The sequence below is a fragment of the Ciconia boyciana genome, chromosome 3 (assembly GCF_034638445.1).
Source record: "Ciconia boyciana chromosome 3, ASM3463844v1, whole genome shotgun sequence".
Taxonomy (NCBI): Eukaryota; Metazoa; Chordata; class Aves; order Ciconiiformes; family Ciconiidae; genus Ciconia; species Ciconia boyciana.
The window spans coordinates 56,507,850-56,534,133 of NC_132936.1; the positions used below are offsets into that span (position 1 = coordinate 56,507,850).

A 26,284-nucleotide genomic window follows, 5' to 3' on the forward strand; every position below is an offset into this window, starting at 1 on the left:
GGGAGTTGGCCGGGGGGTTGCGGTCGCTGCTCGGGGACTGGCTGGGCGTCGGTCGGCGGGTGGTGAGCGGTTGTATAATTTTATTTTATTTTATTATTTTTTTTTTTTTCCCTTTCCCTTTTGTTTCCCTCCCTTGGGTTTGTTCCTCTTTCTCTCTCATTGTATTCCTTCTCAGTATAATTCATTATTATTATTATTATTATTATTATTATTTTGTTCCAATTATTAAACTGTTCTTGTCTCAACCCACGAGTTTTCTTACTTTTGCTCTTCCGATTCTCTCCCCCATCCCACTGGGGGAGTGAGAGCGGCTGTGTGGTGCTTAGTTGCCAGCTGGGGCTAAACCACGACAGTCCTTTTGGCGCCCAACGTGGGGCTCGAAGGGTTGAGATAATAACAGATTAACCAGAGTGTGATTAAGGAATTCAGATCTGTTAGTAGTTGTGGGACGTGATATTGATCCATCTGTTCCTAGCATTGGTTTACCTGATCTGCACCATGCTCATTTTTTTGCTGTACATGTTAAAGATCGGTGTTGGTTTTTGCAGTTTGCTGTGCTCTGCTTTAATTGGTGATGTTTTGCCTGTGAGATTTGTTATTAAAACAGTGACCTTGGGTTTATTTTGGTATCTAAGTGCTGTACTGAAACCGTTATTGTATGTCGGGTATCAGCTTATGGAGACAATTCGCAATTATACCTCTGCCTCTGAGAGGTTTTTATGGAGGAAATGCAGAATTGTACCTTCACTACTTTTCTTCTACAATGCTTCCTCCTTCATTACAATAACTTTTCAGTATTTTGAACAACCTTGGGTAGTTAAGATACTTCTATTGAGTATTGCTTGGGAATATTGTTTCGATCTTGTCCAAGGTTAGTAAGCAATTTAAGAACATAATTCAGAGATCTGCCCCAAGGCTGGATAGTTATGAGTGGCAGGGTGTGTGGGATAGCATGGGCAAATGCCTAGGACGGTGGGCACCTCCAGTGTTTTGGAACTTCACCCCTGAACAAGTGCAGAATCCTGAAAAATTAGTAGACTATTTGGAAAAAGTATGCTGTCACCCTGGCAATTCTAGGGAGACACAAATCACTGCCATGTGCTGGGGTCTGGCCCATGCCTACCGAGCCCTGTTCAACACTATTCAGTACCCTCAAGGATCCGGTGGCAAAATGCCAGGCACTGCAGCTGCTCCAGTGCCCCCTGCGACAGGCACTGCGGCTGTTCCGACTGCCCCTGCGACAGGCACTGCGGCTGTCCCGATTACCCCTGCGACAGGCGCTGCGGCTGTCCCGATTACCCTGCGACAGGCACTACGGCTGCTCCAGCCCCCCCTGCGACAGGCACTGCGACTATTCCGGCTACCCCTGCGACAGGCACTGCGGCTGTTCCGACTACCCCTGCGACAGGCGCTGCGGCTGTCCCGATTACCTGCGACAAGCACTGCGGCTGTCCCGATTACCCCTGCGACAGGCGCTGCGGCTGTCCCGATTACCTCTGCGACAGGCACTACGGCTGCTCCAGCCCCCCCTGCGACAGGCACTGCAACTATCCCGGCTACCCCTGCGACAGGCACTACGGCTGTTCCGACTACCCCTGCGACAGGCACTGCAGTTGCAGCTGCTCCGGATAACTCCGTTACAAGCATTGCGGTTCAAACAGGAACGAACCCGTGTCAGTATCAGTCGCCCCTATACATAAAAGAAATCCTGGAAGCGAAAGTCAACTCGTTTAGAAAGGGAAGATGAAAGAGCAGGGCTATCACAGGGAGAGGAAGAGGAAGAACTCGTAAATGAGACAGAAACCACCCGATCCCTATCCCTAAGTGAGCTGCGAGATATGCGAAAAGATTTCAGCCGTCGTCAGGGGAGCACATTGTCACCTGGCTGCTCCGATGCTGGGATAGTGGGGCCAGTAGCCTGGAATTGGAGGGTAAGGAAGCCAAGCAGCTGGGATCTATTTCTAGGGGAAGGGGGCATTGACAAAGCAATTGGAAAAGGGGAACCAGCCCGCAGCCTCTGGAGGCGACTCCTGTCAGCTATAAAAGAAAGATATCCCTTCAAGGAAGATGTTGTATATCGCCCTGGGAAATGGACCACCATGGAAAAAGGCATCCAGTACCTGAGGGAATTAGCTGTGCTGGAAGTGATTTATAGTGACCTGAACGCGACGTGCGGTCACCCACAGATCCAGATGAAGTCCAGTGCACAAGACCTATGTGGCGGAAGTTGGTACGAAACGCACCACCGTCGTGTGCCAACTCGTGGCAATACTGACCTGGAAAGACGGAGACGGTCCAACAGTGAATGAAGCTGCTAGTAACCTCCGGGAATATGAAGAAAGTATCTCTTCCTCCCTTGTCTCAGCTGTGGAGAAACTGTCCCAGGAGTTCCAACGGTTCAAAGAAGATATGTCCTACTCCCCCACCTATACGGACCAGTGTCTCAGCTATTAGGAGTCAGCGTTCTTCTGCTCAAGAGAGAGGATATAGAGGGTACACACCACGGGGCACTCTATGGTTTTCCTGCGTGACAACGGAGAGGACATGAGGAAGTGGGATGGAAAACCTACCTCAACCCTAGAGGCACGGGTACGTGAGTTGCAAGGAAAAACAATCACCAAAGGGGTTCTTCCAGGAAAATTGCTGCTCCAGTTTCCAGTGGACAATTCCCCAGACAGAGTAAAGGGCTGATCTTACTTCTGATTTTAATGAAGAAACTCCTGACTCGTATATACAAGAAATGGGTAATGAATATTATGACCAGAATTAGGGGGCCCTGCCTCCAGCCAGGTGGAGGAAAGGGACAACCGGGTTTACTGGACTGTGTGGATTCGATGGCCTGGCACATCAGACCCACAGGAGTATAAGGCTCTAGTAGACACCGGTGCACAGTGTACCCTAATGCCATCAAGCTATATCGGGGCAGAACCCATCTGTATTTGTGGAGTGACAGGGGATCCCAACAGCTGACTGTCTTGGAGGCTGAAGTGAGCCTAACTGGGAATGAGTGGCAAAAGCACCCCATTGTGACTGGCCCTGAGGCTCCGTGCATCCTTGGCATAGACTACCTCAGGAGAGGGTATTTCAAGGACCCAAAAGGGTACCGGTGGGCTTTTGGTATAGCTGCCTTGGAGACGGAGGAAATTAAGCAGCTATCTACCTTGCCTGGTCTCTCAGAGGACCCTTCTGTTGTGGGGTTGCTGAGGGTTGAAGAACAACGGGTGCCAATTGCTACCACAACGGTGCACCGGAGGCAATATCGTACCAACCGAGACTCCCTGATTCCCATCCATGAGCTGATTCGTCGACTGGAGAGCCAAGGAGTGATCAGTAAGACTCGTTCACCTTTTAACAGTCCTATATGGCCAGTGAGAAAGTCTAATGGAGAGTGGAGACTAACAGTAGACTATCGTGGCTTGAATGAAGTCACGCCGCCCCTGAGTGCTGCTGTGCCGGACATGCTGGAACTTCAATACGAACTGGAGTCAAAAGCAGCCAAATGGTATGCTACAATTGATATTGCTAATGCGTTTTTCTCAATCCCTTTGGCAGCAGAGTGCAGGCCACAGTTTGCTTTCACCTGGAGGGGTGTTCAGTACACCTGGAATCGACTGCCCCAGGGGTGGAAACACAGCCCTACCATTTGCCATGGACTGATTCAGACTGCACTGGAACAGGGCGAAGCTCCAGAACATCTGCAATACATTGATGACATTATCGTGTGGGGCAATACAGCAGAGGAAGTTTTTGAGAAAGGGAAGAAAATAGTCCAGATCCTCCTGAAAGCCGGTTTTGCCATAAAACAAAGTAAGGTCAAGGGACCTGCACAGGAGATCCAGTTTTTAGGAATAAAATGGCAAGATGGGACGTCGTCAGATCCCAATGGATGTGATTAACAAAATAACAGCCATGTCTCCACCAACTAGCAAAAGGAAACACAAGCTTTCTTAGGCGTTGTGGGTTTTTGGAGAATGCATATTCCAAATTACAGTCTGATCGTAAGCCCTCTCTACCAAGTGACCCGGAAGAAGAATGATTTCAAATGGGGCCCTGAGCAACGACAAGCTTTTGAACAAATTAAACGGGAGATAGTTCATGCAGTAGCCCTTGGGCCAGTTCGGGCAGGGCAAGACGTAAAAAATGTGCTCTACACTGCAGCTGGAGAGAATGGCCCTACCTGGAGCCTCTGGCAGAAAAGCACCAGGGGAGACTCGAGGTCGACCCCTAGGGTTTTGGAGTCGGGGATACAGAGGATCTGAGGCCCGCTATACTCCAACTGAGAAAGAGATATTAGCAGCATATGAAGGGTTCGAGCTGCTTCAGAAGTGGTTGGTACTGAAGCACAACTCCTCTTGGCACCTCGACTGCCGGTGCTGGGATGGATGTTCAAAGGGAGTGTACCCTCTACACATCATGCAACTGATGCTACGTGGAGTAAGTGGGTTGCACTGATCACACAACGGGCCTCGGATAGGAAACCCCAATCGCCCAGGAATCTTGGAAGTAATTATGGACTGGCCAGAAAGCAAAGGTTTCGGAATATCGCCAGAGGAGGAGGTGACGCGTGCTGAGAGGCCCCACTGTACAATAAATTGCCAGAAAATGAGAAGCAGTATGCACTGTTCACTGATGGGTCCTGTCGTATTGTAGGAAAGCATCGGAGGTGGAAGGCTGCTGTATGGAGTCCTATACGACAAGTGGTAGAAACTGCTGAAGGAGATGGTGAATCGAGCCAATTTGCAGAACTAAAAGCCATTCAGCTGGCTTTAGACATTGCTGAACGAGAAAAAGTGGCCAGTGCTCTATCTCTATACTGACTCATGGATGGTGGCAAATGCCCTGTGGGGGTGGTTACAGCAATGGAAGCAGAACAATTGGCAGCGCAGAGGCAAACCCATCTGGGCTGCAGCATTGTGGCAAGATATTGCTGCCCGGAGTAGAGAACCTGATTGTAAAAGTACGTCACGTAGATGCTCACGTACCCAAGAGTCGGGCCACTGAGGAACATCAAAATAACCAGCAGGTGGATCAGGCTGCTAAGATTGAAGTGGCTCAGGTGGATCTGGACTGGCAACATAAGGGTGAATTATTTATGGCTCGGTGGGCCCATGACACCTCAGGCCATCAAGGAAGAGATGCAACATATAGATGGGCTCGTGATCGAGGGGTGGACTTGACCATGGACACTATTGCACAGGTTATCCATGAATGTGAAACATGCGCTGCAATTAAACAAGCCAATGATTAAAGCCTCTGTGGTATGGAGGAGCGATGGCTAAAATATAAATATGGGGAGGCCTGGCAGATCGATTATATCACACTCCCACAAACCCGCCAAGGCAAGCGCTATGTGCTTACAATGGTGGAAGCAACCACCGGATGGCTGGAAACATATCCTGTGCCCCATGCCACCGCCCGGAACACTATCCTGGGCCTTGAAAAGCAAGTCCTGTGGCGACATGGCACCCCAGAAAGAATTGAGTCAGACAACGGAACACATTTTCGAAACAGCCTCATAGACACCTGGGCTAAAGAGCATGGCATTGAGTGGGTATATCACATTCCTATCATGCACCAGCCTCTGGGAAAATTGAACGATATAATGGACTGTTAAAGACTACACTGAGAGCACTGGGTGGTGGGACATTTAAACATTGGGATACACATTTAGCAAAGGCCACCTGGTTAGTCAACATTAGAGGATCTGTCAATCGAGCTGGCCCTGCCCAATCAAAACTTTTACACACTGTAGAAGGGGATAAGGTCCCTGTAGTACACATAAAAAACATACTGGGGAAGACAGTTTGGGTTACTCCTGCCTCAGGCAAAGGCAAGCCCATTCGTGGGATTGCTTTTGCTCAAGGACCAATTGTACTTGGTGGGTAATGCGAAAGGATGGGAAGTCCAATGTGTACCTCAAGGGGATTTGATTTTGGGTGAGAATAGCCAATGAACTAAATGGTATGATGTTAATTGCTATATAATACTGTGTGTCATCACTTTTATGGTTATTATACACCATATCAATGGTATTTCAATAAGGATCACCCAGATTAGTGAAAAATGAACTTCGATGAAAGCAAGCAAAGTGCAGAAGTGATGGAACCAGAACTGGCTTCAGCATCCAGAACAATCCAGAACAATTCAGATTCAGAACAATCCAGCACCATGCAGCATCTCTTCTGCCCTGAAGGACTATTATGACAGATGAAGCCCAAAGTCATGAACTAAATGACCTTAATAAACATTTTAGAAGGATGACTCATAGACCAAGGGAATGATAATTGTGTGTACATATATATATATATATATATATACCAAGAGACAGGAAAAAAAAAATGGTGGTGATTAATTGTATTAGAAAGGGTAGAACCTGGGCATGACGTAAATGGTATGGAATAAGGGGTGGATACTGTCCTGGTTTCGGCTGGGATAGAGTTAATTTTCTTCCTAGTAGCTGGTATAGTGCAGTGCTTCGGATTTTAGTATGAGAATGATATTGATAACACGCTGATGTTTTGGCTGTCGCTAAGCGGTATTTACATTGGTCAAGGACCTTTTTTTTTGTTTTTTTTCCCCAGCTTCTCATGCTCTGCCAGGCGCCCAAGAAATGGGAGGGGGCACATCCAGGATAGTTGATCCAAACTGACCAAAGGGCTATTCCATACCATATGATGTCATGCCCAGTATATAAACTGGGGGAGTTGGCCGGGGGGTTGCGATCGCCGCTCGGGGACTGGCTGGGCGTCGGTCGGCGGGTGGTGAGCGGTTGTATAATTTTATTTTATTTTATTATTTTTTTTTTTTTTTTCCCTTTCCCTTTTGTTTCCCTCCCTTGGGTTTTGTTCCTCTTTCTCTCTCATTGTATTCCTTCTCAGTATAATTCATTATTATTATTATTATTATTATTATTATTTTGTTCCAATTATTAAACTGTTCTTGTCTCAACCCACGAGTTTTCTTACTTTTGCTCTTCCGATTCTCTCCCCCATCCCACTGGGGGGGGGAGTGAGAGAGCGGCTGTGTGGTGCTTAGTTGCCAGCTGGGGCTAAACCACGACATGTCAATGAACATTACCTACATTTCGTGTTTATATCTATTGATGCTGCAGTATTCCAAATAGCAATTTGTGGATTAGACCTTGGACTACCAGCCCCAAACAGGCATTTTCCAGCTGCTGTTAGTGTTGTTTGTTTGTGACAGTTCCGTTTGTGCATCCCTTCATGTTAGTGCTTAAAAGACACATCTTCACATACTTGAAAGCATAGGTATGTTTAAATATTTATGGATGAGAGGAATTTTTTACATCTTCCTCTAAAAGACTGTTAGTGGGGAATTTGCATGTTGAAGTACACATGCTGCAGGTACAAACAATTTTTAGAACTGGCTATTGAAAACACACTAGCACCCTAACATATATCAGATTCACAAGAAAATGTTCTTTTTGTGTCCTTAGCCTGGAGTAAGTAAAGCAGCCCTCGTCAGAGCTGCTGTCCCACAATGAACACGCAGTGTCATGTCCTGCATGTAAAGGTGAACAAGGGCTGTATTCCAGATGTTGGGGGTTAAAAATATCCACTGAGTCACTCTGTGTCTCTTGAGAGACAGTAGTTAGTGGCTGAAAGGTGACATCTTCATATTCTTAAATCTGTTCTTAAACACTGTTTGCGTAAGTGACCGGAGCTCCTGATTTTGCAAAATCAGATAGTTGGTTTGGTGATGGCTGAGGTTCGCTTACTCACCTTTGCCCAGAAAAGAACTGGAAAGATGCTTGCAGATGCTTACTGTCTTACTTAATAAGTGGTCTCCTAAAACACCTCTGTGCTTAACTGTTGCATAAGGCTTTCTGCTCTGTCTAGGGCACAGTCGTCTCTGAGATGGTATTTGTATGTATGGGGAAGAGGGTGCTCAAATCTTAGGTGCTCGCCTGAGGAAGACAGCGGCAGACTGTGCGGTATCTCTGATTGGTGCTATTTTACTCACATCCAGCTCTGAGTTAGGTGTAAGGCTGCCTCTTCTCTTCTCCAGTGCAAAGTTAATCAAGTTGGTATAACCTACTGGTGACTCCCAACACAACATTGAAGGGAAGCCAAGTGCACTGAGCCAAGTAAAGGTAGTTCTTACTGGTGACAGATTTCAGTTGCTTTCTCCAAGGTAAGACTGGTGCCTGCCCATATGAACTTCTCTTCCACCTTGTTTTGACGCAAGCTATCAGTAAATTAGAATCACAGAACCATAGAACACCCCAGCTTGGAAGTGACAAAAGATCATCTGGTCCAGCCTTTCATGGGAAAGTGAGCCTAGATGAGATTATCTAGCACCCTGTCCAGCTGCATCTTGAAAACCTCCGATGTACCATGTCCCTGAGGAGGTTGTTCCAGTGATTGATTGTTCTGACTGTAAAAAATTTTTTTATTATATTGAGGTGAAACTCCTCCCAGTGCAACTTGTATCCGTTGCCCCTTGTCTTCTCCACGTGGCTCCTTTTGAAGAGAGAGCCTCTCTCTTCTTTGTAGCCCCACTGTAAGTACTGGAAAACTGTGATGAGGTCAGAAAACTGTGTGAGTTAAGCTCACGTGTTCAATGCTGCACTGGGAGGGAATGGGATAGAAGCATTCACACCTTCAGGGATAGGTATGAGCAATGTACATAGTAATTGCCTCCCTACTGTTTGCTGCCACCTTCCCTCCGTCTTCAGCAGAGATGATGGATGCGCTGTATACTAGCGCAGCTAATGAAGAACACACGTCCAGCATATACAGACGTGATGACATGAGCTGTGGATTGAGAGGGGAGGTGTTGAGCTGTGTCCACATCCCGCGGCTTACACCAAAGAGTGAGCTTTCCGCAGGTGTGACAGCCATTACTGGTGCTTGCTAGGGCTGCACTGACAAAGTGTAGAAATCCACAGCGCATGAGAAATGTGCAGTGGATGTTATCCATGCAGCAGTGTCCATCTGTGCTGGCTAGGTGGGTCCCGTCCCTCCTCCCAGTGACAGGAGAAGGCCGTGTGCCACCTTGCTCACACCAGATTTAATGCGTACGCCCAGTAGTCCTCCCCTCCCTGCCCCAGGAGCCGGCTGCTCCCGGCAGCATGACTTCTGAAGCTGTTCTTGTGTATGTGGTGTCTTGTATATGCGTGTTTTTGCAAAGAGTGGTTGCTGAGTGCTAGCTCCATTATACACTGTACACGCTACAGGCTCTTCAAAGGCAGAGCAGATGCCCTATGCAAACGAAGGAGCTTGTTAGGGTTCGTTCAGCTGTTGTCCCTTTTCGTGTTCGGTCTGTGAAGGACAACGTTTTGAGGACTGCTGGAGGAAGTTTTCGCTGTAAAGAGGCCTGGCCATGCCTTTTAGATGATTAGCTCTCGTTTTAAATGCAGAACCTGCTTTTAGCATGGACTTTTCCCATTTGTAATTTCCCTCATCTGTTCTGCAGTTCTTTGGGACTGCATGAGCCTCCCAAGAGCCATGTGGTCCCCCTGCTGAACCATTTCTCTTCTGAAGGCTTTTGACACTCACTCTTTGGGGAATCTTTGGAATGGATGGGTTTCCACTGCATACTCTTGTTTTTCAAACAAAGTTTCAGGGAAATTTTCCTTAGTCCAAAAATTAGCTTTTATATTTTTGCTGATCCACCAAATTTAATATTTATTACATAGGTATCTCGCGTGTAAAGAATAGTTTTCTAAGCACTGTCGTTCTTGAAATCATCAAGTCTTTTTCTCTTCAGATAACGCATGGACAGACAAAGAAGTTAAAAGGGATGTGATCATTATTTGATAATACTTAGCATGCTTAGTGGTAAATCACACTGAGAGAGCAAGTAGCAGGTAATAGGCCCAAAGGGAAGAAAAAACCAAATTACATCATCTAAAATCAAGGTAACAACATCTGGAGTAGTTTTCCAGAACTAAGGACACAGTCTCCTCCTTTGGTTGTTCCAGACATTTTGATTAGAAAGCAGATGCAACCATATAGCTCTAGTTCCTGCTATATCAATTGGCATTGAACAGCAGTGTACCCTTCACAAGTTGTTAAATCCCGTTGTTAGTCCACAGAATCACGACTCTTAATTACCTTTATCCTTTTAGGAAGTGGGATTAAAGTCAAGTTTCTTTGGGTGTTTCTTACGCAGGATTTTTTTTTCCTGGTGATATACTGGTAGTTTCTAAAATATATTTTAATTTGAAAATCTCAGGGTCCTCTCACAAACATTTGGTGCGTTTCTTTTTTTATCACGGGTTCTCTGGGTTTATTGCTGGGTGTCTCTGAAAAAAACAATTAAAGATTGTGTTTCATAACACTTCTTTGAGAAAGATCTTACCCAGGGTCTATTGGCAAGAAGACTGAGTTTCTTGCACTGCAGGCAAGGTGGTCTTTTGTGGTTTTTTTTCCTTCAGAGGCATATGGGACTGTATTTTCAAGGAGTTAACAGTCCCCACAGGGGGCAGATTTTTCATAGGTATTCTGCATGCAGAAACCCCTTGATTTATATGGCCAGATTTAATAAATCTGGTCAACTTGTGCGTTATGAACATTCCTGCTAATTGGACCTGAAATGACTGAATTAAAGCATATGTCTAGACTGTGGGAAGAGTGCCCTCAGTCTTTGTCTGTTAATCACCAGGGGTGAGGACCAGATGGACTGGTGTGGCTCTCTTTTGGCCCAGGTTTCCTTCCCACGGATTGGAAATATGCATCTGAATCCAAGAGCAAGGCAGTGCTGTTGAGTGTTACCGTAGAGCAACAGCTCTCCTGAATTCGTGTAATAGTCAATGAACAGAGTACAGTCTTATCCTCTGCCTGATGGATGACTAACCACTTGAATACACTTTCTGTCTGGTAGAAAGTGCTATTACTAACTAAATAACCCTGCTCCCCTCTGCTGGCATCTATCCTACTATTTTATGGCAAAGTGTAGCAGGTTGATTTGTTGATGTTTTCCTCTCTTTCTTGACAGCTCCTAGACTGTTTTGTCATCCCAGTGGTGATACTGCTCTCCTGGTTCTTCTTACTGGTACGGTACAAGGCAGTACATTTCATTGGGATCGTGGTCTGCATTCTGGGCATGGGATGCATGGCAGGAGCAGATGTCCTCGTTGGGAGACAGCAGGGAGCAGGTGAGTAAGGATGGATGTGTTGTATGACCAATTTCTGCTCAGAAAAGCCATTGACCAGAACATGTTGCGCTGGGAAAAAGGGGAAAATCGGCAAGAAACCCTGTGTCTTCATGGATCCAAAGCACTGCACCATTCAAAGTTGCTTCTTTGTCAGAAGGGACAGAGAACAAAAATGGGTCAACACTTAGAAGTCAGCACTGCTGCAAACAGACTCGGTGGGCCCTGTGTCTGCAACCCAGATCACCCTCTGTGCAGGCCAGGGGGACGAGCGAAATACTTGTAGTTTCCTTCTGTTTTGGCTTAGTTGTTTGACTGCAAACCTCAGTTGCTTCCTCTCCAAATTGGCTATATCTCTGAACCATAAGCATGTCTCACATCCACTATGTACTCTTACTTTTCAACTTTGCTCCTTTTTTGTATGGTGGCGGGGTCACTGGATAGATGCTAAAAGACACCGAACCTACATACTAACTCTACCAATTGGACACAGTCTCAGAGTAAAGGTTTGGGATTTGCCTGCGTCATTGTTGAAAAGAACCTTCTTGTGTGTAAAATATTCTTTTTTATGTGCGGCATCATATGAATAATGTGTGTGTAGCTATTAATGCAGACTAGACAGAGTTAGATTTCATCGATCAACTTCCTGTGTCACATTGATTTCTCTAGTGCCAACCCAAATGATGTGGGAAGGCTGGAAATCCTTTTCACAGATTGTCAATTAGGCACAGTTTTCATTCTTAATTAAAAGCACTGAATTGTGAGTGGAGCATAATACACTGGGATTTAAAATTCTTGACTCAGCTTTCTGAAGACAAATGCAAGTGCTGCAAGAACTGCATTTGCCAGGATGCTACTAAATAAAACAAGGGAGTTTGTGACAGTACTCACCATATCTCCCTGCCCCCTTTTATCCCTGTCCTTTATCCTAAAAGGAGACTTTTAGTTCATTGGTCTCCTTCAGAAATAGCCCTGCCCCAGCTAAAAAGGAAATAGTATACTCTGTACTATGAAATCAGCCAGCCAAAGCTGCATGAGGAATGACTGATTTCAGAGGGATTGTGATTCCAACCCTGGGTTCCAGAGGAAACATCCTGTGTCCCAGTAGTCTAGAGAGTAACATGCTAGGGCAGGTGAGTTGCGGATCAGCAGGAGCATGTCAGGCAATGGACCTCAGCGGACAAGGAACAGAGTGAAGAACACTGACACTTTGCCATCCAGCTGCAATAATTAGATATTATTTGCCATATTCATTACTAAAGCACGGGCATAGCTGTTAGGTAAATTTGTCCAGAAAAATCTGTTAACATGTACTATTGCCTTTTAATTCAGACTTACACATGAAAAACTGTGTCCATGCTTATTGCTATGCAGGGAGACTGCAGCTTTTTTTTTTCAGTGGCAAAATGATGTTATTAGTCATGTTGTCTTTAACCGAGTAAAATAGATCAGCTGGTTGAATTTATCTGAAGGGGTAAAACTATGCATTAAAAATCGACAAATAAAAAGAAGCATTGGAAGCAAAAGAAAAAATTTCTTGAAACTCTTCATTAAGGGGTTCCACATCATTTATAGGATATTTCCTAGGACTGGGCAAACAAAAGAAAGGAATACACCAAAAGCAATGAGGCTGAATTAGTCCTCAGTAAACTCCTCTCTTTATCCTATATTTTAGGGGACAAGATCTGTTGACACCTGTGTGCCCCTGTTGACCATACTATTTACTGTATTAGAAGTGCCATAAGGCTCTGGTAGGCACCTACTGCATACAGCAATCTAGCCTGCCAACTGTTACAGTAAAGGAAAATGAATTTAAAATGCATCACTGAGAGATTAACAGGTATTTTCCAAACTATCTGCAGGAATTAGGTATAATGTGCAGGCATGCTCTCAACTATCAATAAATATATGGTAGTTTACCTCTTTTTATTGTATCCTGACTGATGTTTTGCACATTTCTCAATGGGAAAAGCAATTACTACCACGTACTTTGTGCTCTATCACCTTACTTGCCAAGTGTACCTTAAAATAACATTTTTCTGAACTAATACCCCTGAGGTACCTTGGTACTTGTGCTCCTGTAATACACAGGGGTCTAAGACACAGAGGTCTAAGTGTTTCATCTAGATTTTTCAAAGCACTTCACAGCTTTAGCTTACCACAGTCTCTGAAAAGCAGTCACTTCAGTCCTGTTAGTAAGTATATGACAGTATGTTCAATTTAAGATGGAACACATTGAGACTGATTTTTAGATACTATGATTATCAGTAATTACAATCAAAAGCAAAGAGAAACACCACTTAATGGTGGGAGTTGACATAAAATGTGGCAAAGTGGCCTAGTGAGAGTGTGGAAAGCAATTGTGTCAGAACATCATTCACACTTAAATGATTTATGTTACACTATAGTGCTATAACTAGTCCCCTAAGCATTAACTCCTCTCTGGACTTTATGACTTCAGCTTCCAGAGAACATTAAATATGCTAACAATGATTAACGCAAAGCGTGTTTCGCCTTGTGTTTCTTCAGGAGAATGACCTATGCCATTAAATTGGTCAAGTACAACTGTATTAACCTAAAAGTCTTTAGAATGCCTCTAGTCAGTTGATACATATTTCCTTAGCAATAAACCAGTAGATGCATGTGGATTTTACATCCCTGAAAATATGTCTATTAGGATATGTCAGTCTTGGGGGGAAGTTCCAAAGTCAGCCCTTTGAGGAAGCAAAGAAAAAGCATTTGACAATCAGGATGCTAGAAATCATTAGGAAAGAAACCCAAAATATAGTATAAAACATTTTTATGCCAGTATATAAAGTTTTGATGCACTAGCCTCCTGAGTACCATGTATTACTCTGGCCACTGCATCTCAAAAAGAAATGACCAGAAAATAAGCTTATAGAAGCAATGGAGAAAGGTGAGAAAGCTGTTCAAGGGCATAAAATGGCTTCAGGATGAAGAGATTGTAGGCAGACTGGGACTTTTCATCTCCCAGGAAAGGCAAGAAAGAGACAATATGGTAAAGGTACATGAAGTTTTCAGTGGTAAGGACAGGGTCAGTACAGGGTGATTCTTAAATGTTTCTTAGAATCAGAAAATTATGGAATGCCCAATACAATTTTGAGGTGTCAGCCTTAAAAGCTAAAAACACAAAGTACTTTTTAATAGTGCATGCTATTTGGCCAAAACTATATGGACTTTACACAAATTCATGGAGAATCCTTCAGGATCTGTTAAGTTTGATGGTCTAATGCAACTTCCATCTCAGAAGATCTCTAATCTGCTGAGAACTGTCTGATAAAAATTCCCCTGTGCTTCTGTATTTCTTCCTGCTTTCCTCAGCCACCCTGTGCTGCCCAGTGCCAGAGGAGGGTGGTGGGCTAGGCAGACCCGTGCTCTGACCAGATCTTGGCTTCCTCTTCTGGGAAAGCCCTGCAGGTTGAGGCCCACGCTCTCCGAGCATGAGTGCACTTTGGGGAGAGTCATCATGGTGTGGTGCTTGGGGCCATCCCATCTCTATGAAAACGCTCAGCCTCTGAGCCGTCTTTACTTCGCAGATGCAAAAGGATGATATTTTTGTCTCAGCAGTTCAGCGCAGCCGAGCTCTGAGGTCAAAAGCTTTTTCAACAGTACTTCCCCGAAGTGTGAGTGAGTAGCTGTAATAAATACCGAATGAGTGAGCTCGGTGAGGGATGATTGGAGCCACTGGAACGTCAAATGCATCAGGGGTATGAAGAGGTTTTGTAAAGTGCTGATGCTTATTTAAATTAAGGGCATCTTCTGTGGCTGATTGCAAAAGAAGGCTAAAAGGAAAATAAATACCAAATCTCAAAAAGATAAATGGTCAAATATAAACATGCTGTCAGTCAAGGTACATGCAAAACAGAAATTCAGTGAGAGACTGGATGAGTACGTGAAAGAGATATCTAGTAATGTTTGCTAAATACACAGAAGCCCCATCTCCTCTGAGCTGAAAATTGTTGGAGACTAAGAGAGTATTACTGGGAGTATTTTAAATGTTTGCCCTGTTCCTATTTGTCCCTAAACAACTTATACGTTTCTGGTGCTTATAGCCAGTGTTGAAGACAGGATACTGGAAAAATGAACCCTTCATCTGTCCTGTTATGACTGTTCTTATTTTCATAAATTTCTTCTCACTGGAAATTTCAGAACTGTAGTTTGGAATGAAAACTGAAGGCTTAAAAGAACTCCATAAAGAAATATGTTGAAAAGATCATTTTGAACCAATCAGAATGTTTGGCTTCCATTTTTATTTACTACAGTGTGTATTTTACAAATCAATAATAATAAAACCTAAAAAGGCAGGAACTCAAAAAATAAATCAAGAGGTATTTTAAAAGAAAACAAGGTTTCTTTCAAAAAAAATTACAGTCTAGTACTTCAGCATTTCTACTGAACCTTTTCAAAGGAAATTCCATTATATCCAGCCTTTTGGAATATGGTTCGGCAGCAATGTCTGACAGCTTTGCGAAGCTGTAGCTCTTGTAGAAATCATTTAACAAGCCATATGTGCAGAGGGAATCATGTGCATCAGTTTGCAAAGCCAGGGCCTCAGTTTTCAAGCTGGAACTTGATCTTGATCAAATCGCCCTGCAGCCCTCCCCACCCCCCCAATAATAAAAGCCTCCAAGACTTAAAAAGATTTCAAACAGTCTTTGATAATACAATGTTTTAGTAATTATATATACCTGAAGGTGCTGAAAATACCTATTGGCGTTCATTGCATGCATTAGGTACTGCTATGTTAATTGAACCCCTTTTAAAAATCTGTCATTATCATCACCCTGTCTACACCCTATCCTTCCTCCTCTCTTTCTTGTCAAACAGCTTCATGTGAGAATGAGGTCAATATTGGGGTTGTAATGATTTCGTCACTCATTTCACAGGTACACAGAATTTTTCAGTTGGTTTCACGTCTAAATACTGGACATATTTTAGACTGGTTAGATTTCAAGATGAGATGCAAACTGCTCTTTATAGCTGAGTCACATTCTATCTGCAAAAAAAGTAATAATAATAAAATAAAAAGGATTAGTCACTGAGGAGTGCCACTTGGCTTCTGTTTTTTTTTCACAAATTTTTCAGATTCTCTTATCCACAGCAAGGATAATGCTCTCCCTTCACCTCTGCTAGGCTTTGCTGGGGTATTGAATGAAAACTGTCAAAATGACAGAACATTTGCGTTCTGCTTATTAACCCAGATATGGGCTACTTACTGACTGAGGATTGAAATCTATAGGGAAGAACTTGCAATGATTCTAGGCAAAAGATGGTTGTTTTGAAACGTTCTGATTTTTCCCCTGTTTATTCCTAGGTGAAAATAAACTGATAGGGGATCTCTTAGTACTGGGCGGAGCAACGCTATATGGCATCTCGAACGTTTGTGAGGAGTATATCGTCCGAAATCTGAGTCGAGTGGAATTCCTGGGCATGATCGGACTCTTTGGCTCCTTCTTCAGTGGAATTCAGCTGTAAGTGAGCAGGTTTGAGCCCCAAGGTCATTCAAATAAGTGCAGCTGTGGCCTCCGTTGAGGTAGCCTCTCTTCAAAGGTAGCCATCTCCTGTGGAGAGTAGGTGTCCTCTAATTCTGTAATTTGCATTGGTTTTCATATTTCAGATCGGTGGATTTGAATAATAACACAAATTTGTACCTAAGTACTCTAATTCAAGGGGCCTACAGGAAAGATGGGAGGGACTCTTTATCAGGGAGCGTAGTGATAGGATGAGGGTTAATGGTTTTAAGCTGAAAGAGGCTAGATTTAGATTAGATATTAGGAAGAAACTCTTTATTGTGGGGGTGGTGAGACACTGGAACAGGTTGCCCAGAGAAGTTGTGGATGCCCCATCCCTGGAAGTATTCAAGGCCAGGTTGGATAGGGCTTTGAGCAACCTGATCTAGTGGAATGTATCCCTGCCCACAGCAGAGGGGGCGGAATTAGGTGATCTTTAAGGTCCCTTCCAATCCAAACCATTTTATGATTCTATGATTCTATGACTGCTGTTCTTGAATAGTTGCATGGGGAGGGAGGAGTAGAAGACACATCTTACCACATTGTTGCTTGAAGACAAGTGGATACTTCATATGTTGATCTGATCTGTGAATAACAAGATCTACAACTCTCTCTGGTTCTGTTTCATACTTTTAAAAAGTCACTTAGATTTCTAAACAGGTAGAAAACATGTCCAGTCAGAAGGTATTTTACTTGATTGGCTCATTCTATGTAACTACATTATGATATGGCAAAATGAAAAAGCCTTTAAGAAACTGGCATTTTCACTTCAAAATATTTAGTACTCAGAAGATTGTCACATGGATTTCAGGAACTACTGAGTCCTGTCTATGTCCACATGTACCTAATAAGCACCTCACCTGCAAGCCTAAGAGTTGAAGGGTAGCTTCCAGTGTTGTAATACTGTGACTGATGAAAGTGCAGTAAAAGTCACCATGCAAGATTGCCACATTTTATGCAGATCCTTCGCTAGTGCTTGTCACACAGAATAACTTTTGATTATTAGTCAAAACCAGGTTGCTTCCCTGCACATCTGAGCTACTCAGCTTCTAAGACAGAGACTGATCAAAACGATGACCCAACAGTTTGCATTTAATTAGTTCTATTTCTTTAGCCAAAAAGCTTATTATATTTATGTGGAATCTGAACACGTGACTTAAAATTATTTATATTAACTGGCTGCCGCACAAGCAGTTCCTTTTTTAAAAATCTAGAATTCAAGAGCACGTAAATGTGCCTAGTATCTTTGGCTAAAGCATTTTTGTTACCGACAGTGTTCATGGTAGGTAGGTACTAACTGATTCTGAGGGCATCAAAGCAGTGCCCTTGTCTTGCTCTGTGTGTGTAAACTGTCAGGTACGTCTCGTATTCCTGAATTTAATTATAGTGCCATTACCCACGCTTGACCCAAGCAGTTAGTCACAATTGAGGGTCTGTGAGTTATTTTGCTGGGGAGAAGAAGCTGCTGCTGGAACAAGGCATCTTTGTATACAGAGAACACAACTGGAAGGAAGCAATAAGAAACCATTTCTTTGCTGAAAGCCCTAAGGTTTTTCTAGTCAACCTTTGGCCCAAAAGTTCTTGCCAGCAGGTTTTTCTTCACCGACCTCCACAGCTTTTTGCTGCTAGTGCTTTTGTGACACTTTGTGGACCCCCAACCACACTTAGCTCATATATGTACTTTTTTAACAAGGTGGCAAAAGCTTGCATTTTGGGAGAGGCCAATAATGTTTCTGCTACTTGGCTCCGTGAAGCAATTCAGCATTTTCTTACCTTTACCTGTAATGAAGAGCAGACATCACATAGTTATGAGTTCACAGAGGTTTATTCTAACTAAATACACTAACTGTTTCAAAGAGAAGCCAGCTCCCCATGTTACAATTGCAGACTCTTTCCTTGAAACACTACTGGCCACTTTGGTGCAATGTAGGAACTTTAGGTCCTATAAACTAAAGTAATCTGGGGAAGGAATGACTCAAAAATAGGGCCATTTCCCAGCATGCTAGACACAGTGCTGGTCAAAGTTTGGTGGGCATCCACAAAGTGATTGAGGATGGGGAACATATGTGCTAATACCACTGGAGATGTAAGTCTCATGTTCATAGGATTTACAGGGAGCAGTACAATTTTGAAGCAGGGAAAATATTGAAAAGTGTGTAGGACCATGCTGAATGTAGGAAAGACAAAACAGTACCCACAAGTGCATGTCCCCTTTATTGACATGCACTGATCTCAAAATAATATAGTAGCAAAAAGCTGTGGTATTTGCCTTTTATTCCAGGTGTAAGTACAAATATCTACATAAGTGTGGGTGACTCATGTTAGTTCATGCTTCAGCTCCAGTACAGGGCTGTGTCTCCAAGAGGACTTTCAAAAAGTAGGCTGTTGTTTTCTAGAACAGTTTAGCAAGAGTGCTTAATATTAGACTGTAATGTAAAATAAACCCAGATAATGCCCGTTGGACAGCACATGAAAGCCTAAGGTGTCAGGGCAAACAGTGAAGTAAAGGAAAGAATTGGCTAACTATCCGGGCATGGTGGAAAGAGAAGTTTAGTGGGTTGAATGTGATTAAAGCAGGGAGGAACTCTATATGAAAACAAGAGAAGACATTTGTTGACAAGAGTTACATATATAGCAACTACCCAGCAAATGGAGATAATGCTGTCTGATGGAATCACATAATCATGGAATAACCTACTTTGTAATGGACCCCTGAAGGTCATCTGGTTCAAGCCCCTACTCAAAGCAACTCAAAGCTAACTTCAAAGTTAAGTCAGGTTGCTCAGGAACTCATACAGTTAACTTCTTAATATCTCCAAGAACTGAAATGCCAGTCTTGCTGGGCAACCTGTTCCAGTGTTTGAGCAATATTTTTTTCCTTATATGTAATCAGAGTTTCCCACATTGCAACTTGTATCCATTGTCATTCATCCTTTTATTGTGCACCTCCAAGAAAAGTCTGACTCTGTCTTTTCTTGAACTTACCCATTAGGTAGTTAAGACAGCAAATTTATTGTCCCGTCTTCCTTCACCCTGGGTTAGCCTTCTCTTCTTGGCACTGAACAACCCCTGCTGTTTCAGCATCTCCTCTTGCATCATATGCTCCAGCTGCCTGATCATTCTGGTGGAGCTCCACTATACTACCTCCAGTTTGTCAGTCTGTCTTATTCTGGGCAGCCCAAAATTGGATACAGTACTTCATCTGCTGTCTCACAAATCGCATCCTTCAATTTGCTGGCCAGACTCTTACTAACACAGCCCATGATGCTGTTGGCCTTCTCTGCTCCAAGGACCCATTGCTGATTCATGTTCAGGTTGATGTTCACTAGGACTCCAAGGTTTATTCTAAAAAGCAGCTTTCTATCCAGTCAGCTCCCAACCTGTACTATTGCATAGGGTTATTCCACCCCAGGTGCAGGAGTTCATATTTGCTTTTCTTGAACTTCACGAGGTTTCTCTTGGCCCTTTTCTTCAGACTACATTGTGGGTAGTCCACCCATCCAGTCCATACCTGTTCAGTCTCTAAGGATCTTTCAAGAAATCATGTTGGAAGCTTTGCTAAAATCAAGGTAGGTTACACCTCATCCTCTCATCCATTCCCGCTCCTTTATTTACTGAGCCAGTCATCTCATCATAGAAGGCAGTCAGTTTGGTCAGGTATGGTTTGCTCTCGAGAAGTCTGTGCTGGCGGTTTCCAGTCATCTGTTCTTCATTTCCTGCAAAAGACTTCTGGGAAGATTTGCTCCATAATCTTCCCAAAGGTTAGCATAAGGCTGGCCAGGCTATAGTTTTTTCTCTTTTTGAAACTGGATTTGCATTTGTCTCTTTTCGGTCATCAGGGACCTCCTCCAATCACCACGGCCTTTCAAAGATCATTGTGGTTCCCATTCTTCAGTGAATCTGGCATCACTAAATGGCAACTTTGGGCAAAGTTGCTCTTTCTTACCCCTCTTTGTTTCACAGATCGTAATGAATCACAGACCATAGCATATTGTTTTATACTTCTTTTGTATCGGATAGGCAATAGTATGAAAGCAATGTTCCTACATTTAAGTTATATCAAAATTTGTTTGCCAGAACAAGAGACATTGCATTTTGTTTTGATGGTATAATTCAGGAATTGCTGATAAAATAAACATATGCCTTATGCGTGCAAAGACACTTATAATTTAGTTATTTTGCAGACAAAATAATCTTATTATTCTGTACACAGTATTAGACTTGCCACACATCAGCAGCAAGCAAATTAGAATTTCCAGGATGCAACTCTCTAGGCCAGATTAATCTGTAAGGCACTGAGTTCCTGCAGTTTTACTGTTAGACTTGGTCTTCCATATACCACCTTTTGTACTAGGTACTTTGTTTTTCAATCTGTGTAATTCCATGTTTTATACTTGTTTAAAATAGTGTCCAGACTAGCATGCAGAGTTCTGCACAGCAGGAGTTATCTGCAAATCACAGATCAGAGAAAGTGGTTAGCTGAGTAAAGACCTAGCTTGTGAGATATCTAATCTCAAAGGGTCTATTTGCCTGGATTGGGAAAGGCTGACTTGTTGCCACCTTAGAATTTTCTGGATCTGGGATTTTGATGTTAATGTACAATGCAAGACTTACAAGGTGTTGAAAGTGGACTTTTGCAGCTTGGCCCATCCTTTGCTTTGTGTCCTGACTTTCATTGCTGTGAGTATCTGATCTCTCTCAGTGTGTAACAAATCACAGTATTCTCCCCAAAGCCAGCCTGTGTTATCTATTTATTTGACACTGCAGAGCTGCTCTGAAGGGTGAATAACTCAGACAGATACATTATTAATCATTAAAGTTCAAAAGCTTTCAGAATATTAAGTCAGAAGAGTATAAGAGGATTGAACATATAGGGGGATGGGTACTTTGGGCAGGTATATAGAGAGCTGGAAATAAACCAGTACAAATTGTATGCTATCACGTCTGATTACTGCCCTGAAGATCTTTCAAATACACAGGCACAGGGATAATGCCAGAGTGGATTAGCAAAGTCTGATTGCATTTGGTTCCTACAGAGATTTTTTGTTATAAGGTTATTTATGTTGTTTTGTCCAGCATTTGAATTGAATGAGTGGAAGTAATTTAACTTCTGTTCTCTTCCATCAAATTTTGCCTTCTCTTCTCTTATAGTGCAATCATGGAACACAAAGAACTGTTGAAAGTTCCCTGGGATTGGCAAATAGGTAAGAAAACACTTTAACTCATTGAAGATAGTTGCTGAAGGAGGTGTGGAGACAACCAATGTTTGGGGAGGCTGGCACAAAGTTTCACAGGAGCCAATGTTTGTGACTTTTCCGCCAGTTACTGCCAAAGGTTGAACCACATGCCTCATAACGTTTGTTAAATGATCTGTCCTCCTGTTGCCATACTATGCCTTCCTTGCACCATTAGGTTAAGCATATGAATGCCATAAGATAATTATTCAGACAGCCGTGAAGTAAAGCAATAATGGGGTTCCAGTTCTAAGATTCAATGCAACACTGGGACAAATAAATGAGGTAGTCATTAAGAGCCAAACCTTTTCAATGAATGCCAAAGAAAGAAAATGGAACCTAACAAAAAACTATAAAAGTACTTGCAGTGCATATTATAGCCCCATAAACTCATTTCCAAGGGGAGCATTTCTGTATGCAAACGGTTAATTGCTTTCCAAGTAGTCTTGGTGGAATATAGCCGATGTGGCTTTTAGACAAATTTAGGTAGCATCATGCACAATGAAGCTCTTACGGTGTTTTGCTATGCAGTGGATTGTGTGTTCCCATTTCAGTTTGGAAGTTGAGTTTATGATCTAAGACTTCCTTCTAATTAGCCCAACAAATTATTTGCTTTAAAAGCAAATCAACATTTAGGAGCGTCCCTATAATCACTCTTTTACTATTTATGGCAATAGAAGAAATAAAATACTAATAGTATAGAGCTGATATACTTAGCAGGGGATTAAAGCCTTGGCAATCCATTGACAATAGCTTGTTACCTAGTTTCAGAATGAACATCAAAATGACAACTCAGAAGTGTGCAAAGGCAACTGATTATGTGGGGAATCCCTGAGGACAGGGGGTACAAGTAATGGAATACACTGTTGTTTTCTTTAAACTTAGTTCACAATTTCCTCTCATCATTATAAACCTTAATAAAAACAGTGCATCTTTCACAAAACACTGCACCTAGAAGTCTTGGAGTTTGATGGTTGAGCTCTAAAACTAAATGACAAATCAATTTAAAGTATCCATGGAGAAACACACACAACTGCATGCTATAAGTGTATTGGCCTTCTTTAATCTGAGATAATTAGCATAATTGCATCAGTGTTTGTTTATACTTCATGATAAGGAGCTCAGGGACATAATTAATCTGGTACTGATGGAACTAGCAATGGTCATAGTGAATTAATCTACTATCCATGTAAATGTCATATATACTTCCATGGGAGTTCTGTTGTAACTCAGTATCAGTGAAATGTGCTATTAAAATAAAGTCTTACTTGGTCTGTGATGCCATTAAAATGTCATTGAAAGTTAGTCACTGATTCTGAAGAGTCCCTATGCTTCATAAGGAGGAGATCGTCTTAGCAAGAGCATCGTAGATATGTACTTGTTTTGTTAGAGCAATAATTGGAAATGCAGTGCAGTTGAACATGGATTAAATGGCGACAATTATGTGTAGTTTTGTGTTCTTCCCTGGCTTCCACTGCACTCAATGTGCTTTCCATTGCATTGGCAGTGATACAACGTTGTCAAGTAGTGATTGACACATGTATGTCAGGGTGTTCACAGCCTTGTCCTCAATAGTTATCCACTGCGACAGACTCAAACCTGCAATCCAGCAGAGTTAAATCACCAGCCTTCTGAATGGTAGTGATAAAGTCACAGCAGGCAACCTAATAAATAACTCAGGGTGGCCTGTTGCCATCTGCCATAATTGTGCTATTAAGAATGGATGAGCTACCTTTCAACTGATGTAAAATGCAAATGATTTTGGAATATAAAGATCTAAAGCCAATCTGTTATGTCTATCATCTTTAAAACAGGCTGTGGCCCTCCTGGTTTTAATTTTGGAAATTCCCCTGATACCTAGCATCATCTTCACACTTAGTATAAATCAGTGTAGCTCTCTTTGAATCCTTGAAGGTTTAAGTATTAATACTTGCTGACAACCTGACTGAAAGGAGAATGATTATCCTGTTCTGACTGAGTGGTTTCATATGAGACCATGACACGTTTTGGAGAGTGATACATGAAATAATAACAAATAAATTAACATCGGTTTTATTTAAGAGAAAAGCCAGTTTGAATCTCCAAGGAAGTGTTCTGTGTTACAGAGGGTTTGAATATTTCTGAATGGTCTTTATTCCAAGAAAACAGCATGAAAAATCATAACTGATTCCATTTCATCCCAATGAAACGATAGCTTTTGGAGTAAAAACACAAAGGATAAAACATGCAATGTTCAACCAGCATGCTCAGGAGCTAAAACAGAAGTTCCCAAGGCATGTTAGTCTTGGTGGTACTTGCGCTACTTTAGAGAGTCCCTGGGGGTAGATCCTGCCCATCTGTGTGAGGATGCCCAGTCTTAAGAGAAGTGAGGAGATACTGAGGGATTGGGACTTTTTCAGCCTGCAGAAGAGAAGGCTTCGAGGAGTTACCTACAAGGAAGTTATCAAAAGAACAGAGCCAAGGTCTTCACAGCGGTGCATGGCAGGAAGATGAGGGACAACAGGCAGAAGCTGAAATGAGAGATTCAGACTGGATAAAAGGAAAATCTTCTTCACACAGAGGACAGGCAGGCAGTGGATCAGGTTGCCTAGACAGGATGTGTGATCTCCATCCTCAGAGGCTTCAAGACCAGGCTGGACAAAGTCCTGAGCAACTTGGTCTGATCTCACAGCTGAGCCTGCTTTGAGCAGGGTTTGAAACAGAGAATTCTGAGCTCCTTTTCAGCCTGAATCACCCCACGATCCTATGATCCTAAGTGCCCAGTTCAGACACTTACCAGGCATTCACACCCAAACAGGGAAAACTGGTGACCTTACCCATTAGGGTGAGCACTGACAGACAAGATGGGATTCCTTCCACCAACTTTAGATATCTGGGATGTGGACATCTGATTTAGTTAAATAGAATCCCTTTATCATTGGCAAGAGTAAACAGGCATGACAGAAATCATACTATGCTAAAGCTAGTGTCTAAAAGAGGATGGACAATTTCCCAATCTCTTCATTGATCACCAACCCCCAGTATGTGTCCAGAGTTAGGTGTGAAGAATCCCACCCACAGGTGCCTTCCTGCGATTAAGCCTTCAGTTCAGGACAATGCCAGCACATCTGAAAGCAGACAGTTATGAATGATGAGCTTCTCAGGGTTTAATACAGACCAGCTGATCAGCTGATCATTACAAAAGCACCTCCTAACTTACCAGGTTGCTTCCTTCCAGTGCCTGCTACAGGCAATCGGTGCTGGTGACTCAGTGCCTGGTTAGACACAGGTCCCAGCACCTGGGACTGCAGCACTAGTGGTGATTCCCAAGGCTGCCATCAGCACTGCAGGGGTACCCAAGGAAGCTGAGGCTCCAAGCCTTTGACTTAAAACATATTTTTAGTCTGAAAACTGGCCCTCTAAGAAGCAATATCTGAAAATCATATGAAGTTATTTCCAGTTTGCTTATTGTCACCACTAAATGCCATCCAGCTGATGGGTATTACATGTATTTTTAAGATTTAAATGAAATGCCACTTTACATTCACCTCTGATAGGACAGCTACAGTTTAAGCAATTTTTCACTGGAACTGAAATGCCCTTTGGAAAAGCAGCCTGTGAAGTGCATGTAGTTGGCTGCCGAAGAATATGAACACCAAGGCGGTACAATAAAATTATACTGTTAGTTGAGAGCATAACCCAGCAAAGCACCTGAATATGTTTATTAAATCCAGACTGACTAGCAGGGGCTTGGTGGACCAGCTGGCGGTTTGCAGACTATACTTTGGGAATGCTGACTTCAGGTCCAGAATGGCTTTTGCGCCTGACCATTTCTTGATTTAAGCCTGGAAGAAAAGTTGACTTAATGCTCATGTAAGCAAACAATTTCTCATTGATCAAAACTACACTCCATTTGATGCAACCATTGCCTACTACAGAAGAGTTGCAGAGTTTGCATAAAGCAAAGCCTAAGACTGATTCAGTTGTTACCCATATACAATGCACACCTTAAAAATTTGCTAGCTGTTATTAAAAGCAGTTCTTACCATGATTATCCATATTCTGAATGTAAATTCAGATTCGTTATCATGCCATAACAATTGATACACAGACACTGACATTTTGTGACTACTGTATTTGTTTCAGATGAATATACACTTCAGATGCTTCTAAGGGACTCAAACTATCACAGCTGATTTTGTCCTTTAGATAGCTTTTCTAAAGAGTTTTTAACTAAGTGGATCCACAAGCAGATACAAATCATATGGGCTTTTTTTCCCCCTTCTAATTCCTTTCAGGACTTTGGCAATCAGATTTTCTGCAACTTTTAGTCAATAACAACATGCTCTGAAGAGCTGGCGTGAGTCTAAATTTAGGCTCGTGCACATATCAGCTGGGAATTCTGCAGCATACGGCAGCCT

General features: G+C 42.8%; 1 protein-coding gene across 1 annotated transcript in view; it reads left to right on the forward strand.

The window, feature by feature from the left end:
• The window catches only part of SLC35F1 (solute carrier family 35 member F1), a 263,621-nt gene that overhangs the window by 210,144 nt on the left and 27,193 nt on the right, over nt 1–26,284 (forward strand). Inside the window, exons 4-6 of the mRNA XM_072857893.1 lie at nt 10,963–11,122; nt 16,455–16,611; nt 21,802–21,854. Coding sequence (XP_072713994.1) covers nt 10,963–11,122; nt 16,455–16,611; nt 21,802–21,854 — 370 coding nt within the window. The remainder of the gene's footprint in view (nt 1–10,962; nt 11,123–16,454; nt 16,612–21,801; nt 21,855–26,284) is intronic.